This window comes from Myripristis murdjan, chromosome 22 (genome assembly GCF_902150065.1).
Source record: "Myripristis murdjan chromosome 22, fMyrMur1.1, whole genome shotgun sequence".
Classification (NCBI taxonomy): domain Eukaryota; kingdom Metazoa; phylum Chordata; class Actinopteri; order Holocentriformes; family Holocentridae; genus Myripristis; species Myripristis murdjan.
The window spans coordinates 5,085,329-5,103,444 of record NC_044001.1 but is presented as its reverse complement, the minus strand read 5'-3'; the positions used below and the strand labels follow the sequence as shown (position 1 = coordinate 5,103,444).

Below are 18,116 nucleotides of genomic sequence, written 5' to 3'. Positions count from 1 at the left end.
ATTGAAGCCATGAGAGAGCTTGCTTTCAGCGCCCTGTGCTCAGTGACACTGTGTTTATTTACTTACTTTAATTCAGCCATGTTGGACTAATGACAGCAAAATATTGTAGTTGTAGCATTAGCTTTGTAATAAATACATTTACAGTAAATGCGTTGATTGTTGGAGTTAATCAAGGCCTTGGGTAATAAACTGCACTTGAGATCCTGGAGGTTTACCACAGTTGGAGGCACTTTGTGACACTGCCAGATGTCTCTTTAGGCTGTAATGGCAATTTAATTTGACTCACAAACATTACATCAAACATCAAACATTGCATCTTTTTGGTTTTCTTTGGTATAAATCATCACAGACTGGCTGGGCTGGTGAAAATGAACATGTTGTGTGCAGTTTACTTACATCACGTAACAGGATTTTTGGATATTTAAGAGTTTTCAATCGGTCACTGATGCACAAACTTGCGGCCAGCTGAAGCCACCAGCATGCCAAGTTGCCCAAGTGTAGCTTTAACTTGATAAATATTTTTTTCATGGATGTTTGAAAATAACTCAAAAATCTCTGACATTTTATAAAGCTAGAAAAAACATAACTTTTAATTAGCCTGAATACATTTTCCACCCCCCAATCTTTTTTTCCTCCATCTGTGTATCTAGACATGATAATGACAGTGATAGTGCTGAGCTATTTTGGTGTCTTTGGCTATTTCCATTGATTACAGTGATTGATGAATGAATCTATTGATTGGCTGGTTGATTAATTGGTTGTAAATCTTACAGTGGCTCAATAAATGTTGTACCTCGCTGGAAAAACAGGTACTAAATGTAATGTTAGTACCTGTAGTCTTCCAACAGCCTGGTTTATCCCATGCTTATAAATATATACAATATATTCTTATAAAGTTGCAAATTTATGTGTATTTTTTATTTTTTATTTTTTATTTTTTTTGGTCAAGGAACCACATTGCTTCAGTTTGCAGATCTGGTTCTTGGTTCCTGGTCCTTGGTTCCCAGTCAAAAAAAAAAAAAAAAAAAAAAAAAAAAAAAACAGTAAAAGAAAAGCTGTTTTTCCAGGTTTACAACTTTAAATTTATGACTTTAATCTCAGAGAATTTTTTTCTTTTTTCTTGCAAATTTGTGATTCTATAATCTCAGGATTTTCCTGTTTTTTTCTCATGAATTTTTGAGATTTTTTTTCTTGTAAGTTTACCACTTTAATCACATAAATTTTTCTCAAAATATTACCCACCCTCCCCCAGCTCCATTTTTTTTTTTTAAACCTACAATGGCCCTAATACACCATTGTAGTTCTTTGACCCCAAAAAGTTCAAGTTTTTTAATAATAAATTTGTGACTATAATCTAAGAATTTATTTTTTTCCGGAAATTTGTAACTTTATAATCTCAGAATTTTCAGGTTTTTTTCCTCATTAATTTACAACTTTAACCTTAGAAACTGTTTCTTTTTTTCTCAGAGTATTAGTTATTTATTATTATTATTATTATTATTATTTGCCCCTGCAGTGGCTCTAATATGCCATGTTGAGAAAACGCAGTAACTTCACAAAGTATTTTATTGATTAGAGCAAACCAATCACTGCCTGAAGGCAAACCCTAACCCTGAATTTGATATCGTCCATATCGCCGCTGCCTTTTGAGATATTAATATCACACATGATCCTGTCGAGATAAGATATGATGACGATATACGGTTCAGTCCTACTTTTTTCTCACTAAGGCAGTAAAAAAAGGGAATCTCAGGCAGATCGAGGCAGCTTTTGTTGGCTCCCCTCCCCCTTCCTTCCCTCCTGCCGTCCGCTCGGCAGCAGCAGCAGGACGGAGGTAGTTTTGAAGCCGTGGCATGAATGATCTCATCTGAACCTGATCTCCGCTTCCACACAGTCGATCCTATGACCGAGACGGGAATAATAAAATAACACAAACGCAAGGTGAGTACCGTCGAGCTAATCACCCGCAAATTGTGCTTTTAACCAGGCATTTTGAGCGGCGTCGTGATTTTAATTTATGTTTTTTAGCGAACTTAACCATCCAGCCGCCGTGAAAACTCTTGTTTTTGGCTGGAAGGAGGAAGGACCGCGGGGAGACGGGGTGGGCGCTTCTGCTAATTAGCTTTACGCTTTGCTCGCTAGTTAATTTTTCCGAGCAGGCCGGGCCGTGGCGTTCACTCTTGTGTATATACATCCACCGAGGCATCTTTTTCAGTTTCATTGAGCCGTTTTTAGCCACAGTCAGCTAGCTCACAAGCCTGAAGTGAGGTCCGTAGCATAGCTAGCTAGCTGTTAGCCACCAGAGCAAAATGGCCTCATTGTCGCTCGCTTCCTTCTCTGCTGATGCCCGGAGACAAAAGCATGCGGCGGCCGCGGCGACGGGCGCTCCCCGCTCTGGTTAGCGTAGCCACACGGCTTAAAAGGAAAATGAGGGCCTGGGTGTTGATTTATCATGTTGTTGACTGGGAAATGTGCAGGTTAATGGTACTGTGTCGTGGGTTTATTCATTCAAATAAGACGGGGAGCTGTGAAAGTGCTGGTTTTCTCTGTGTGTGCGGTGGGGGATGGGCCATGCTAGGAGCCATTGACGTAAAGGAAGCTTACATTTTTGTTTGGCTTTCTGGCTCCTGGCATAGTAATACTATCTGACATACAATACTGTGTTATGTAATTTATAGCAGGACAAATGCGGCCACACTCGTAATATTTTGCATTTTTGAACACCCTAATATTTGATATACCTGTGACAATATTTTGCCATGTCCAAAGCTGTCTCTTTTTTTCCCTGTGCACTGTCCTCTCTCTCTCTCAAGTTGTAGACCCATATTAACCCTCCTGGCTTAATTTCACCCACATGCATTTGTTTTTCTTTAGGGAGATAGTGCTCTCTAGTGTCTTTGTTTAACAGGGACCAGCACAAAATGCTCTCCGTAAGGGGGACAACAGATGTCTATAATGGTTTCTCACCCTTTATTTCTTAGATCACCCGGGCAACTTCATAATGACTTTCCTTTATTCTGTCCACTGTCAGGAAATATGTTTCTATGCAAAGTGAGGGCCCAGAGACTTGTGTCCACACCATGCAGGCTTTCCAGGTCATTCAGTATGAATTAGATTCACTTGTATTTGGTATATTATAATTTCTCACGCTGTAGGACTGTATCCAGTTCACGTTTGGTTCATCATTCACTGAGGGCAGTATCTCTGATTTAATTACATTTTTTCATCATTAGTCATAATGCAGGGTATTCATGTCTAAGCCTTTTATGAAAGAAGCACATTGCCACCCTCTAGTGAATGCAAATGTGAAGGAGAGTTTACTATGGATTCCTCACTAAGAGCTGAAACAATTGCTTGAATATGTTTGAAAATTCAAAATGTCAAGGGATGATTTCATGATTTATTTATTTATTTATTTTTTAATTATTTTTTGGTGGTGGTGGTGGTGGGGGGGTGATACAACTCTCATAGCACAATACCCCTGAGTGCCACAGTGTGTTCATTTTGCGGTAGTTTATCATTTGTGTTTTAACATTTGTGATTTTAGGCCCTCAGCATTTGGCTTGAACTCCTAAAAGTGAAGAAATGTAAAATTGTGCTTTTCTGGTGTACAATCCCAACAGTAGTGTAGACATATTAATTTTTTTGTTATTGGGGAAAAAAATGGGTCGGTTGTATTGTTCTCAACACACCAGTGCTGTTTTCAGTCTGATTTCTATCCTATTGCCATAACCACCTTTACAATCCAAATTGTGTCAATACTGTTTTTGAATTGTATTGTCCTCCTTGATTTTTGTGATTGTTTTTTTCCCTTAATTTTTCTGTTTTTATCACAAACAAAAATGTGAAGCAAGTGAAATCATTATTCCCCCAGACTGACTGAAGCACAAAGTAACCCAAATGCCCTGCCCACAGGTTTTACACAAGGGAGACACAGCCGGACACTGCGTATTATTTTTCAGTCTGATGGAAAATTAAATGCCACAGGCCACCGTTCAGAGCTCAGTCTCATATTTACTCACATCTCGTCTATTCTGGGAGTCAGGGGCCCTTTAATGGTGGCAGGACTGTGTTTTTTTTTTTTTTTTTTTTTTGCTGTAAGATATCTCTGTGTTTGAAGCTGGCTGTAATAAGGAAGTTGACTCTTTACTTTTCTTCCCTTCCCCAGTGAAGAGAAAGTGAAATTCTTGCTCTACTAGTTTTTCAAGCGTGGCGTGCGTAGACCTGGAAACATGATATTCTTTGTAAATGCTAGTGGTGTTCAATGAAAATTGTAAATACTATCACTGTTTCACATTCTGTTAACTTTTACCTTTTGCAAGAGAGAAGAAACCCCTTATTGATTAGGATATTTTCTTAATCACAGGTGGCAGTGTGAAGGAATATAAACGCACTGATCATGTAACTTGAGTGCTGTTTTTGGTTTTGTTTTATGACAAAGGTCTCTAGTGTGTGCTAACTTTGATGCAGCGTCCGCATTTAGTTGGTAACCATGCTATTTTCGGTGGCTCAGTGGTCTGTTAAAAGTGTGGTTGTTCCGCCCAGCAGGAGTCTTGCCTCAGACTGGCCTAAAATGGGCAGAAATGGTGCTGAACAAAAGCTGCTTGTCGCTCGTACAAAAGTACTTGAAGCGTTGCAGCCGGGACCAAGCTGCTATGCTATTGCCTGTGCCTCTCAACAGGAAAGGTATAGCAAACTTTAAGAAAAAAACAACTACAACAAACAATTCAGTGTTTACTGTAGTTCACAAAGATTTTTTAGTCTGTAGAGTTTATTTATAAGTCTCAGATGGTATTTAGCAGATTTGTAAGCCTAGCTCCCTTATAAGCATACACTGTTATTACACCACATAGCCTCATTACATCACACATTTACATAATTACTTACATGGCATTTATTTCTTCAAATGTGATTTCACTAGTGAAGTTCAGCAGAACAGTAGGCCTCTTGTGTGTCTGTCAGTGTGATAAGTTTGTTGATGTTTAAATAAGTTTTCCCACGAGGTGCCTGACACTATTTCTGTCTCATTACCACCAGAGAGCCAACATGTTCCCGAAGGGCACAAAGCGCAAGTTCTCCGACTCCGGGGAGGAGCCGGTCCCCAGCGGCGAGCAGGGCCAGCCGGCTCCGTCCGCTGCAGCTCGGACGCTGTCGTCCTCCTATAGCCTGCAGCGGCAGTCGCTGCTTGACATGTCGCTGATCAAGCTGCAGCTCTGCCACATGCTGGTGGAGCCCAACCTGTGCCGCTCCGTGCTCATCGCCAACACGGTGCGGCAGATCCAGGAGGAGATGACCCAGGACGGCACCTGGCAGATAATGACCCAGGCCCTGGCGGCTGCGCAGTGTCCCGCCGACCGCCTGGTGGCCACCGAGGTGCTCTGCCGGCAGACCGACATGGCGGCTCAGGCCGGCCAGAGCCCCAAGCCGTTCTCAGTGGTGGGGCTGGAGGAAGGCTACCACTCGGAGGAGGTGGTGATGGACGGAGACGGGGACACCGAGGTCACCATGTCCACTTTGTCGACCGTCTCCCCCCAGCTCTCCTCGGCCTCGTACCTGCCGGGCCCCTTTGGCATGGGGCCCTGCTGGGAGGAGGAGGAGGAGGAAGGTGAGTGTGAGGAGGATGAAGAGGAGGACAGCGAGGAGTGTGTATCGGAGGGGGAGGAGGCAGACCGGGACCACCTGACTGGAGACTCCAGGACAGGAGAGCAGGTTTTTGGGACTTTTGAGATCAAGCACCCGGCGCCGCCCCCTGACCCCGCGCTCGAGGAGCTGTTTTCGGATGTGGACGCCTCCTACTATGACCTGGATACCGTGCTCACGGGCATGCAGAGCGCCCCGAAGATGGGCCCCTATGACCTCTTGGAGAGCCTTTCCTCTCACGGGCCCACGGCCCTCAGCTCCAGCACGAGCTGCAGGTCAGACCTAAACGAACTGGACCACATCATGGAGATCATAGTGGGCTCGTGAAACATTCCTGTAGGCTGTACTGATCTCAGACTCTTACCAGACTATGCACATCACACGTGTGCATGTTCTGTATGTGGTATTGTTACATGTGGACGTTTTTAGATATTTTGTGAACAAGGTGGGAAATTAACACCAGCCGCCGGCCAAATGCTATTAAATACTTTGGCGCTGGCTGGGTAGGTTTGTTGTCTGCTCTGTCAGCCACTTGGGCAAGTAGCCAGCCATTGTTTGGGGCCTTTTGGTTTATTCTAAAAATGTCATTGGCAGATAAGGCAGTGAAAATCAGTTTTCATAAGTGAATTTTTGCCACTGTGGCCAGCGTGCAAAACAGTTGGTTTCCTACCTTGTTTATTAAATCCAAACGTCAACAATATCTGAGAAGGCAAAGATAATTACCTATACCATGATGCATTTTTCCTTTTACATACTTTCCATGTTTACTTCTGTCATACATTCTCTCATGCTAGGTCTTTTTGGTCATGTTTTCTGCCATTTTGTCCATTTCTATTTATTGTTACATGGACTGAGGAACAATTCATTACACTACATGCACCAGAAACCAGAACAAATTGTAAATCCAAATCTATGAATCAATACATATTTTCCTAAAGATTTGAGCAATTATGAATGAAATATATGTATATGTACGTATGTGTATATAGAAATATATTTTTTGCATTATACAGCTTGGGGATTTTTGCAAGTATCATTTGATATTCTTTTCTTTCCTCCCAAGCGGTTTTTAAGATTTTAATGTAGCCAGACTCAACACAATGTCTTCCCATGGTTTGGTATATCAAGTTATACTGTAAAGGTGTCAGGACTGGCATTGTCACACTTTTATGGGCACTGTTATTTCATTTTCTCAATAGCTTTATGCAGGGTGGGAAACTACAACTAGCCACCAACCAGACGCTGGTTATGTTTTGTCTGTGAGGTAAGTTCGCCAACTCTTCCAGTCGCTTTGGGACGTAAATGGACATCTTTGGGACGTTCGGTTACGTCCTGAAAACCAAGTTGGCTGGAAAAATGATGAGGAGCCTGAGGACAAATTAGTTTCCTGCCCGGGCTTTACACGTAGATCTCATAAAATAACATACCGCTTTTCTTGAAGCATTTGGAGAAACCCCGGGGCGCTAAACTGCATTAAGAAGCCATATTTCTTTCTGTCATTTGTAGAATTGCAAACAAATTCTATGTGTTGACCCATCTAATTTATTGCTGTCTTATTTATTGTATTTATTATATCTAGGTACAGACATGCCATAACGACTTCTCAGATCATCCACAAGTCACAATGAAATTATAGTTATCCAAATTTTGCCCTGCCTTTTTAAATGCAGTACCTATTTATTCCTTGCATTTTTATTATTATCACTAATAATAACCGGGTTACTATTCAATTCACTATGCAGCTCTGTCATACATGTTTCAAAATGATTGTATACAATTCAAATGTCCTTTTAATTACTTTATGCAAACAGTTGCCTTTTCTCCTAAAGATGTGGAAAATTAAATGCATTTTCAAAATTGTTCCTTGTTATCACGATGAGATTAACTCAGGCAAACGTATTGACAAAAATACAGTATTACGATGCGCTTAATACCTTACCACAACACTCCTCTGAAGGATGTCACTCTGGTCTGAATGGGAGCTAGATTTTCAAAGACTAATTACCGTTGTAAAATGTATGCATTTTTTTATATTAAGGAAAAAACTTGTAGCATCTTTGTAAATATTTTTTATAATAAAAGGTGCAACTATTGACTGTGTGACACGGGTTGTTATTGAATATAGTCATGAACATAAGTCCCCTTGATATATTCCATCTCTCACTGCCCACAGCTTTTTGGATGTCACTCTGACTTAAAATTCACTGATTTCCCACTTACAGGTAAAAAAAAAAAAAAGCATGGAAATGAAACTCATTACCAGATCACTGGATCAATAGTAGCTAAACATTGTGAAACAGAGAGCAGTAAAAATGTGAAAGGCTTTTCCATTAACATAGCAAACAGTGTTTTCGCTGCTAGTGCTGAACCAGTCAAGTCAGTCATAAATTTCATACATTAATCCTTTTTAGCCTTGTAAAACTACCAAACATTCTGTGGATATAGCTTTATAAATTTGAATGTGCTTGATGGGGCTGCTGCTCAGTCTTCATAAGCAATCTGAAGACTGATTTGGCTTTGGTGAATTATGATGTACATTTATTATTTTCAGTATAAGATGGACAAAGAAAAAAAACATCTAGTTTAGGGCTTGACAGGGGTGCGAGAGCATGAGCATCCGGATACTGCAGTAATTTAAGAAATTCAATAGATAAAACAATTTATCCATAAATTGAAAATTAATTATACATTAAATAAGAATGAAAATAATTGTTCGCTGCAGCCTGACTTGCTACCATAGGTAGTGCCAGGATGCTAGCTGACCAGCCAGCAAGATCACTTTTGCTAGAGACAAACTGCAGTCTTAGTAATAATTCCTCTTGCGCAGCCATGAGAGGGTGCTCATGAGCAGAAATTGTGGATTATAGCTTTAAAGCAACATTGAACTTATGGTAGTTATGGGTTGTCATGGGTCCACATGGTGGTGAATTCAGCCCTTTAGATGCTCTGCGTTCCCCTGGGCTGCTAATCCACAACACTACTTCTATCTCTCCATTCACTTCCATAACATGGCTACAAAATAAATAACAGTTGTTGCATACAAATGAACACAAACATAACAGATTATACACGAGGCAAGAAGCCCCGGTAGCCATTTTTCAATGCCCGTTTTCATGTTATTTTCCTATTTTAATTGGAAAGTAGGTCTAGCAGGTACATATACAGGAAATTTACACATGGTAACCTTGCAACAGGAAGGAAGGAGCCGATAGTACTTTCATAAATAATTGTAACTGCACAAAAAGAATTAAAAGGGTAGTGCCACTTGTGTTTTATATTGGCCTAATCCATGTTATTTTGGGAGCTGTTTTGCTGTGGAAGTGAATGGAGAGATACAAATCCAGTGTTGTGAAGTAGCAGCCTATAGGAGCACAGAGCAGCTAATGAAGATATTTCACCACCATGTGGCCTCGAATCACACCCAGGGAGCCATACAACCCAACAGTCCACCAAAGTTCAGTTTTGCTTTCAGGAATCTGTCCTTCATCAACCTCTACTGGTGATGAGCCGCAACTGAGACAACATCGATAAACTGGTCTAGTGCAGTTTTGTGTAGCAGGTAAACTCTTTCTCAGTATCATCCTGTTTCACACACACACTCGTGAACACAATCCCACCAGATTGATCCTTGGTTGAGCAGAGTCACATTATGTCTACAGAATCAAATATCATAACATTTTTGACTGAATACCTCAACATCAATATTGTGGCGATATATAAAGGGTTTCCTTCTGGAAGCAAGTGGGAATTCAAATAAAGAATAAAGAATAAAGGGATGACTACTGGTACTTTTACAAAATATTTACACTATAAACGACAATTAGTAATGTTGATTCGATGAGCAGGCCAGCAGGGTAAATGATAAAAGAGTCTAAAAGAGTCTATTAAGTTCAGAAAACAGCATCTCTTTACTGTGATGCAGCCTTTAAAACCAGGAAAAGATAGCATGATATTACAACATCCAAAATCTCAGTCAATATCTAGTTTTATATCATGATATCAATATAATATCCATATTCTGCGCAGCCACAAGTCACATTTTCTCACTTCTGGTTACTGCGAGCTGCCCAGTACACTCCATCTTCCACTGAGGAGCTCCAGTGAGCAGTAAAACACCTTGCTCAAGGGCACTGCGGTGGCACTCGCTGAAGCAGGGAACATGTTTGCCGTTCTCTCTCTACACCTAATGCAGGTTTTCCCTTCTGGTAACAACTTAAGAAGAAAGATGGAGTTAATTTGACGCACCATCTGCTGCAGGCTAGCTGCTCTGCAGAGCTTTGCAGTTTGCCAATAGGACCTTTGTCCTCATGTGCACTCACATGATGACGGTGGACCGTGAGATATTGCATTAGATATGCAGGGAGAGTTACACTGGCTTAATGTAACAATAGTCTTGTCTGTTTGCTCCACAGGATCATCTCATAAAGGAATGGCTGCTTACACACTCTGTTCACAGTAAAAGACACTGGAAATAAGCCTGAGGACTTCACTTGTCCTTACATTGTTTGTTTTTAATGAATGCTGTTTTGTTTGTCTACCTCAGTGAAACTTTCCATGTTAATAAATATGAAACTGTCATTTACATAACATCATTCAAATACAGGCTGAAACTCAGAGAAGGTATTGAGAAAATAAAAGTATCCTCTTAATTCTATGACTATCGCCTAGTATTGGTCATGGTTAAAGATTAATAGCCTCTCGGTGACTCAGCAAAAATGCAGCCTGATGAGAAACCAAGACACCAGAGAAAGAGGAATTGTGCCTCAAAAAGAAACACCATCGGAGTGGAGGGAGGGTTCGTGTTAATGGAATGCTAAGAATCCATTTTCCCCTCAGCTCTGAGTCTGCCGACATTTAGTCACATCACAAGTGACCGACCTGCCTGTCTGTTTCTGTTTGTGAGACGCTTACACAGCCATTAAAGTATAAGTGGACTCAGGGTCACTAAATGCTAACAAGCCTGGTATAATATGTCGCGTGGTGATGTCAAATAAAAGACAAAATGACAAGCCAATGTTAGCACACACAAACATTTTCTGAGTTCCTTCCTACTTGTTTGGAGGACAGTTTTAGTAAAACCCAAGGACTTCCTGTGCACATTTATACTCTGATATTGCTCCAAGCTTTTTAAGCCCTAATAAACCAACAGAGAACTGAAGTCTGCTGTGACTGTGTTGACTTTGAAGTGGGAATCATCAATATCAAACCATTCCAATAATGCTTGATTTTGTAGATTTTTTTTTTTTTAATCAAACAGGATTTCTTTTTTCATTTCTTTGCAATATAAGTTATGAATTACACCGCAAAGGCCTCTAAATCTGCCATTAATGTATTAACACAGCATGGTACTTTAATTATTATCATTTTAATCATAAACACAAACTTTAATACAGACATGGGCCGGCATCTGAAACGAAAAGTTGATGTACTTCTAATATAAGAATTACTTGATACATTAAATGAGAAGAACTCACTCATTATAATTTCTTTGTATTTTTTATGTGACTGTTTTCCATTCATTATGTATCTTTTCATTACTTGTGTAAGTTATGATGATCTCAGTTAACTTTTTTTTTTTTTTAAGGTTTTTTTTTTTTTTAAGTTTTTTTTAATAAAGCTCTGAAAGTCACTTGATTTGACAGAGGGCGGGCCGGTGATGTCATATTCCGGCTACAGGAAAAGTTGCACCAGCCTCAGCAGGAAGAGACGGAAAATGAGAATTTTAACACTGGCGTTAATAGCGAGTTTCCTTATATGGTCACTGGCTTCCCATTATTTCCGGTCACGTCCTTCCCCCTCCGCGTCGGGTTCACTGTCCCTTTAAATGCTGCTTTCAGGGGCACCTCGTAAGAAAATCTGCATCAGTCAGTCATCAGTAAGTAATATTTAAATTCACTCAAAAACAACTGAGGTAAAATAAAGAGTATTAGAAAAGACGTTGTACCACAAGTTATTTGCACTTCTTCTTTAATAGGCTCTTGCTCTCTCACTCTGACACATCATATTTCCACTCAGTGGTTCTCAAATCATGGTTAGAGGGGCTTCATGGGGGTCCTTGAGGGCTTTCAGGGAGGTCCCCAATGAAATATAGTTTAACAATAATTTCACCATCACCATTCATCATCTCTGTATGAAATGTGTAGACAGTTTTGCATGTTTGATTGTGTAAAATTCTGCCTTACCTTTGCTGAAAAGTGTTACATATAAATAGAAATTGTTATGTAATAATAATAACAATAATAGTTGATATTATTTGTATTATTACATAAGTATGTTTTCTTTCTGATACTTTTTGTTCATTGATTTTGTCAACTATTTGGATAACATGGATACATATTCCTTTTCTTTGCATTCTTGGTAAACACCAAAAGGAACATTATTAATAGTACTATTATTATCATCATCCAACTGAATACTAAATCTGCAACAAAAAAAATACGTAGGACAAAATCCATGTTTGTTTTCTTGTTTCGTAACGTCCAAACATTTGTGAACCTCTGCCATAGTACATCCCGACTTTCGCAATCGTATTTACCACTATTTTTGCTGGGCCGTTCAATTCAAGCGCGCTTTTTTTCACCCTGGTGGTGAAGTTTCCGACTGCACTCGAAGGCAGCACAAGCTCGTCCTCGGAACAAATGGTGCACATTCGCTGCCCCGTGAGAGGCGGAGGCGGAGGCTTGACAGGCGGGTCGGTCGGCCAATCGCGTCCCGCCGTGGGCCGCCGTGGCCCCGCCCGCCGTCCGCAGAGCTCGCGGCGCTGTGGAGGTACTGAACATTTCTCACATTTCAGGACTTGATAAGCGGAGGACCGCGGCCACGACACGGACTGGAAACACGGCGACTTCACGCCTCATGACAGATTTCCAGGGTACGTACGGCTGTTTTCATGTGTTTATGTTCGTGACGTTTCCTCAAGTTTTTTTTTCCTCCAAACTTGCTCTCAATGGAGGAGGAGGAGGAGGAGGAAGGGGGAGTGGGGGGGGGTGTTATCAAAGTGGAGTCTGGGGACCCGCGATGCGTCCACGACGGTGCTCCTGTGGGTCCTCAGCAAAATTAGGAATGCACTAATTTCATTATTTTTCCCATTAATTTGAAATCAGAACCGTGACAGCATGGTATGTGACTTTTTATTGGGACGTTTCACTCTTGAAGTTGATCCGTTTTTAAGATTTATCAGAATTTTACAGCTGTAATGTAATCAGATGGAGGTCTCTGAGACAAAACTTTTACCAAAATGAGGGTTCACGGCCTAATGTGTGTCGACATGAGGAAAACACTGAAGAACCACAGATCTAAAGGTCACCAAACCACGCATGCATGGAGGAGCAGGGGTGTAGCTCCAGCCTGTTTCAGAAGTGACACAGTAAGTCACAACAGGGTTTTTGAGCCTATAAAACAGAGCTACGGGAATATCATTTAATCTTGAACTGCTTATTCAGCATTTGACTTCAACTATCTGCCAGACCTGGACACAGGAGAGCCAAGACTTACAAATGATGTCAGCTGGGGACATTTTGTGGCCCTGCTCCATTGAAAATTAAAAGGAAACCAAAGGTTATTCACCTAGAAAGTGTTTCTTCTTTTAGAGACTAGATTTATCAAATGGTAATGCTGGCAACAGGTCTGATCCAGAAAATGGCCCAGTGTTTTCCCAACAGAAACTACCCTGCATAGTCTTTCTCAGTGACTTCACAGATTTCAGGGAGTTATATTTCTAACTCTGAGAGTTTTGCTCTCATCCACAGATCAAGACTCAACTGTCCATGATAACAGAACCAACTTGTGAAACATTATTTAACTGACAAATAATTGATTGATTTTTTTTTTTTTTTTTTTAATAAAGAAAATCACAAATGCTCATGGGAAGTGATCAGAGCCCAAAGTAATGTCTTAAGATTGCTTCTTAGTTTGACCCGCAGCCAAAAAAAAACTTTAAGGTTAATTTGCTAATGATATGAACAGAGAAAAGTAAAACAGCTGTATCTCTGTAGCTGATCTTACTGACAAATGTTTGAATTTTTACTTGATGAATTAAATTCTGTCAAAATTAAAACTGATTAATCGATTGAATCATTGTGCCATGTGTGACAGAATGTTCAGTGAAATTCTGCAGAAAGTAAATGCATCTCTGCCTTTATTAAATACTGGACATCATCCACTCAGTGTCCTTATCTATCTGTCTGTCTCTATCTGTTTGTCTGTGTGCGCAGGTCCATGTTGGGTCGTGGTGTGAAGCGGAAGTGGAGCTGCTTAGAGGAGCTGGAGGCCGACAGAGCTGCTGCAGCCGAGGAAGAGGAGGATGAGGCGGAGGAAAAGGAGGAGGAAGAGGACGGGGGCCTCTTGGGTCCGGCCCGACCTGACATGAGCCACGTGCAGCAGCGTCAGCTCGTGCTCGGCCTCTGCCTGGAGAAGCTGCAGCGCTGCCAGGCCGGCGTGGAGCTCAGCCTGCGTCGCTCCGTGCTGCTCATCAACACACTGCGGCAGATCCAGGAGGAGATGCGGAGCGATGGGTCCGATGCGCAGTTTGACACGCCCCTGGATGCCGCCGACCCCGACTCCCGCCTTCTCAGATGCGATATCCCGGTTACATGTCCTGGGTGTGCAGAGGGCGACAAGGAGGGCCCGTCTCCTCCCTCTGTTCTCCCCTCACTGGACACAAACAGCTCGCCCAGCCCGTCGAAATCGCTGCCCGCTGCCACACACAGCACTTTAAGTGATGCAGTAAACGCCGTGGGCTACCTCAGCGACCTTGCCCTGGACGACATCTTCGAGGACATCGACACATCCATGTATGAGACATCGGACCTGGTGGCGGGCTCCTTCTGGCCCGTCAGCGTGTCGTTGTGGGCGGAGGAGGAGGTGAAGGTGCGCTCGGCCGGTCCTGCCTCGGCCGGGACGCTGCAGTCGTGTCTGATGGACTTGAATGAGCTGGACCACATCATGGAGATCCTGGTCAAGTCCTAATCGCCAAGAAAGACTCCTGAACATTTACTTTACTCGGTGAAGAAAGGATTTGGAGTCTGATAGCAGCGGAGAAGAGCAAGAGGGGCTGATTTGAGCGTTGGCAAAACATGATATGACCTTGGCTTTTTAAGGCTGCGTCTGACATTTTGACTGAAAAAGATAAAAAAAAAAACAACCAACAAATCTTATGTACATAACTCAAATCTAGGATTCCATCGACCGTCATGAGTTATGTACATGAATTCAGCTTACTTTTAGGCTTCTACATGTGCCTGAAGTTAGATATGAACACCTGCATGTGTAATGCACTGTTAAAAGAAAAACGCCAACGCACATTCTCTGGGAGCTGTTGAGGGGCATTGTGGGAAATGTAGGAAATCAGTAACTGAAGTAGAAGTAGATGAAGGAAAGTACGTCCACCAAAAAAGGAAAATTACAGCATTTCATCTTGAAATAACTTCTGGAATGTAATGAACATCGCAAGATGATGCTATTATAACAGCGTGAGAATATCTTCTGGTGGATTTTACTTTACCTTTAATTTTCAGCAATAGTGCTCTCAATGCAGACGGAACCTTACATTTCCAAGCTTACGGTGACGATGCCATGTTTCTCTCCTAGTTTAGGAGAAGTTTGAGTAAAAGCAACACACTGTAATCCCCAGTGCTCCTCTTACTAAGTTTGAACAAATCCACCACTGAAGGGGGAAGGAACTCGAGCTGTCAGACTGCCAGATCAGACCTGGGTTGATTATTAATTGAAATCCTTTCAATTACTCAGAGGGTTTGCTTTAATCTGCCTGGAGAGCAAAGGGCTGGTTTTTCTTTCTCTGTTGGGACTGACCAGTTCCTGTTGCACCAGGTAGGATCTTTCAATTAAGAGTGGGAAAGTGACACCAGCCAGAAGTCAAATGCTGCTAAATCTTTGGCTGTGGCTGCTCGTTTGTCCACCTGCTACTTTGAGAAGTACCTGCCCGACTGAGGGTTTATCTAAGGATGCACTAGTGCCGATACCAGGCCAGTATCACAGATTTTACCCAAGACAAGGAATGTTTTATATTTTAAGATTTTATATTGTGACCAATGAACCCAAACTAATGGTCCAAGCAACTCTGTTCAATGAAAATAATTGGTTATATCGGCACCGGGTATTAGTCAATACCTAAAATTTTGTACTCGGTATAGGTATTGAAAAAGTGGCATCCCTAGGTAAATCCTACTACGCATCCATTTGGCTGGTAAAGAAATGAGTGCACAAGTGAATTTTGGGTGATAATGTGGCCTGTAGACAAAAAAGTTAATCTCTCATCGTGCTTTCTGTCCCTCAAATCGAATGCCTTGCTCACTTCGTTTCCAAAGAGGTGAGAGAACAGAGCAAGATCTTGTTGCGTTTACCAGAGCACCCTCATCCAAAACTATTTTTTATTTATGAATTTATAATCAACCACAAATGAACTGCAGATATTGCTCGTTAATTGTAACTATATATGATTGTTTGTAGTGTTTGTTTTACCTTAACTTATAATTTTGATGTTTATTATTACCTTGTACCGTCAACACAGGCGGATTCGCCGTCATGTTTGCTGCCTGTGTTGACACACTTCCGCAATTTTGTGCTGCCAGGTGGGAGATGTACGGGAGCCGAAGAAAATTCCCAGATGTCCCATTTGTAATTAGCACTAGGAGGCTGAGGTAAAGTTTTTCTCCTTGTTGGCAGCTCGTGTTTTACGGTGAATCAATTATGACGTGAACGCAGCATAAAACACTTTTCTAATGGTAATGTAATCCCAGTTTGGACCTGATTGAGCCTCTAGTCAATGTCAAAACAACATGTCGCAGAATTGTAAATGACTACGTAAGCCTATGTATTTTTATCGCTTGGATGTATGTGGGGTTTTTTTGTTTGTTTTGTTTTGTTTTTTTACAAAACAGTTTTTTATGTGTGTCTAACTGAAACTCCAATCTCCTGTCGAGTTGTTGTGATGCAGTAAGAGAAAGGGCCTGATGAAGTAGGAGCTCGACTTTAACTTTCATTATTACTCCTGTTCTACCTCTTGATCCTCGTTGTGTCTGCTGTTGTTGTGGGTTTACCTTCACACTCCTTCACACACCACGAGCCATGGACTTTTTGCTGATGTAAATCATTCAGGATTTTTCATCGTTGAAAATCTAGCGCTGTCCCCGTTAGGCCAAAGCAGTCTATCTTTCATCACCATCTCTCGTCTCATGTTAACTACAACGTGCCTTACTACTGAACCTTATTTACATAATGTGTCAAGGTTTCTGTGGTGGTTTGAGCTCGGTGTAAAGCACTAAAAGCGAGGATTGTCGTGTTTTTCTCTGCCGTTGCCTTTCTCTGGTTGGGGAAAACTATTGGCACAATATGAGCTTAATCTATTCTGACATGCTGACAGTGAACTAGCTGAGAGAGAGGAGGTGGCAGGGAGGGCTAGAGGAAAAAAATAGGAAAGGGAGGGAGGAGGGGGGTTGTTTGCGTCACTTGTCAAGTAGGAGGGGTTTAATGGTTAAAAAAAAGGTTGTTTTGCCCAGTCTCAGACCACCAACCAATCATGTGAGATGTAAGAGGAGTGCTCTGTTCCTCCAATAACAACTTGTTTTTGCTCCTGCTTGCAAGGGTAAAAATCCTACAGGCTCCTGCACACACAGATCTGTAGCCACTGGATCTCAGCTGGTGAAATAATAACCACTCTTTTAATAATCTGTCTGATACAAGGATTGTGAAGCAGAAACTGCAGTGTTATTTATCATTGTCTGAAAACACGGAGCGTCAACAGCGCCTGTAAAGCACAAGCTATAAATATATATATTATTAATATTAATGCTGATTGTGAAATAAATGTAACTGAATGATGAGTTTGCTGGGTGTTGAAGATGGCTGATGACTTATTGTATTTTTGTGGAATATTTTATAGATTTTATTCATGAATACAGTGTAAAACCTCCACTGCCTTGTCTTAGACTCATTCCTTTCCTCTCCATTCTTTCTCCATTGCGCAATATTACACTGGCCTTTTTGTGTGTTGTATTTGTTTGGATCAAAGGCACACAATCACATCCAGATACAAAAGTCTGTAGAGAACCATCTCCAGGTGACAAAACACATTATAAAATCATCAGTCCTCAAAGCCATTCCTTAATCCACATAACACATCACATAAACACAATTGTCCATACATGACTGGCTGCATGTGATCTGGATGTGTAGTATATGTGTGTGTGTGTGTGTGTGTGTGTGTGTGTGTGTGTGTGTGTGTGTGTGTGTGAGATTTAGGACTGTGTAGTCAAAGGAAAGCTCAGCCTGCCCCCTGGTGGCCATTTTGCAGCAGAGCAGATAAATGCTGAGTCTGTGCATGACTGTGCAAATTTCTAAAAAAAATATATTGCATACAGCAGTGTTGGGTTTTGCAGCTTCATCACTAATGGTTGTTATAAGGAACTGATGTGAAGCTGAATCCTCCCTCTAGTAGACGGATACAGTGTGACGGTAAG

The 18,116-nt window shown here is 41.4% G+C and overlaps 2 protein-coding genes across 5 annotated transcripts; both read left to right on the top strand.

Annotated features, from left to right (window-relative positions):
* The first annotated feature begins 1,713 nt into the window (after window positions 1-1,713).
* On the top strand, window positions 1,714-7,733 carry cdca4 (cell division cycle associated 4). Of its 2 annotated transcripts, XM_030082109.1 has the most exons (3): window positions 1,714-1,941; window positions 4,549-4,686; window positions 5,038-7,733. In XM_030082109.1, exon 3 carries the CDS (start codon window positions 5,047-5,049, stop codon window positions 5,965-5,967), a length of 921 nt encoding a protein of 306 aa, XP_029937969.1. In that variant the 5' UTR covers window positions 1,714-1,941; window positions 4,549-4,686; window positions 5,038-5,046; the 3' UTR covers window positions 5,968-7,733. The 2 variants fall into 2 exon arrangements, with proteins under 2 accessions (XP_029937969.1, XP_029937968.1); XM_030082108.1 differs by lacking the exon at window positions 4,549-4,686 and having other exon boundaries at window positions 1,718-1,941.
* A 4,600-nt stretch (window positions 7,734-12,333) lies between these two features.
* On the top strand, window positions 12,334-17,571 carry LOC115354703 (cell division cycle-associated protein 4-like). Of its 3 annotated transcripts, none has more exons than XM_030045180.1 (2): window positions 12,334-12,511; window positions 13,854-17,571. In XM_030045180.1, the coding sequence occupies exon 2, from the start codon at window positions 13,858-13,860 to the stop codon at window positions 14,605-14,607; it is 750 nt and encodes a 249-aa protein (XP_029901040.1). In that variant the 5' UTR covers window positions 12,334-12,511; window positions 13,854-13,857; the 3' UTR covers window positions 14,608-17,571. The 3 variants fall into 3 exon arrangements, with proteins under 3 accessions (XP_029901040.1, XP_029901042.1, XP_029901041.1); XM_030045182.1 differs by lacking the exon at window positions 12,334-12,511 and adding an exon at window positions 12,673-12,758; XM_030045181.1 differs by lacking the exon at window positions 12,334-12,511 and adding an exon at window positions 12,805-13,006.
* The last annotated feature ends 545 nt before the right edge of the window (window positions 17,572-18,116 follow it).

Excerpts from the sequence above, each read along its gene's own strand:
- LOC115354703 (XM_030045180.1), top strand. The coding sequence starts at position 13,858 with ATGTTGGGTCGTGGTGTGAAGCGGAAGTGGAGCTGCTTAGAGGAGCTG.
- cdca4 (XM_030082109.1), top strand. The coding sequence starts at position 5,047 with ATGTTCCCGAAGGGCACAAAGCGCAAGTTCTCCGACTCCGGGGAGGAG.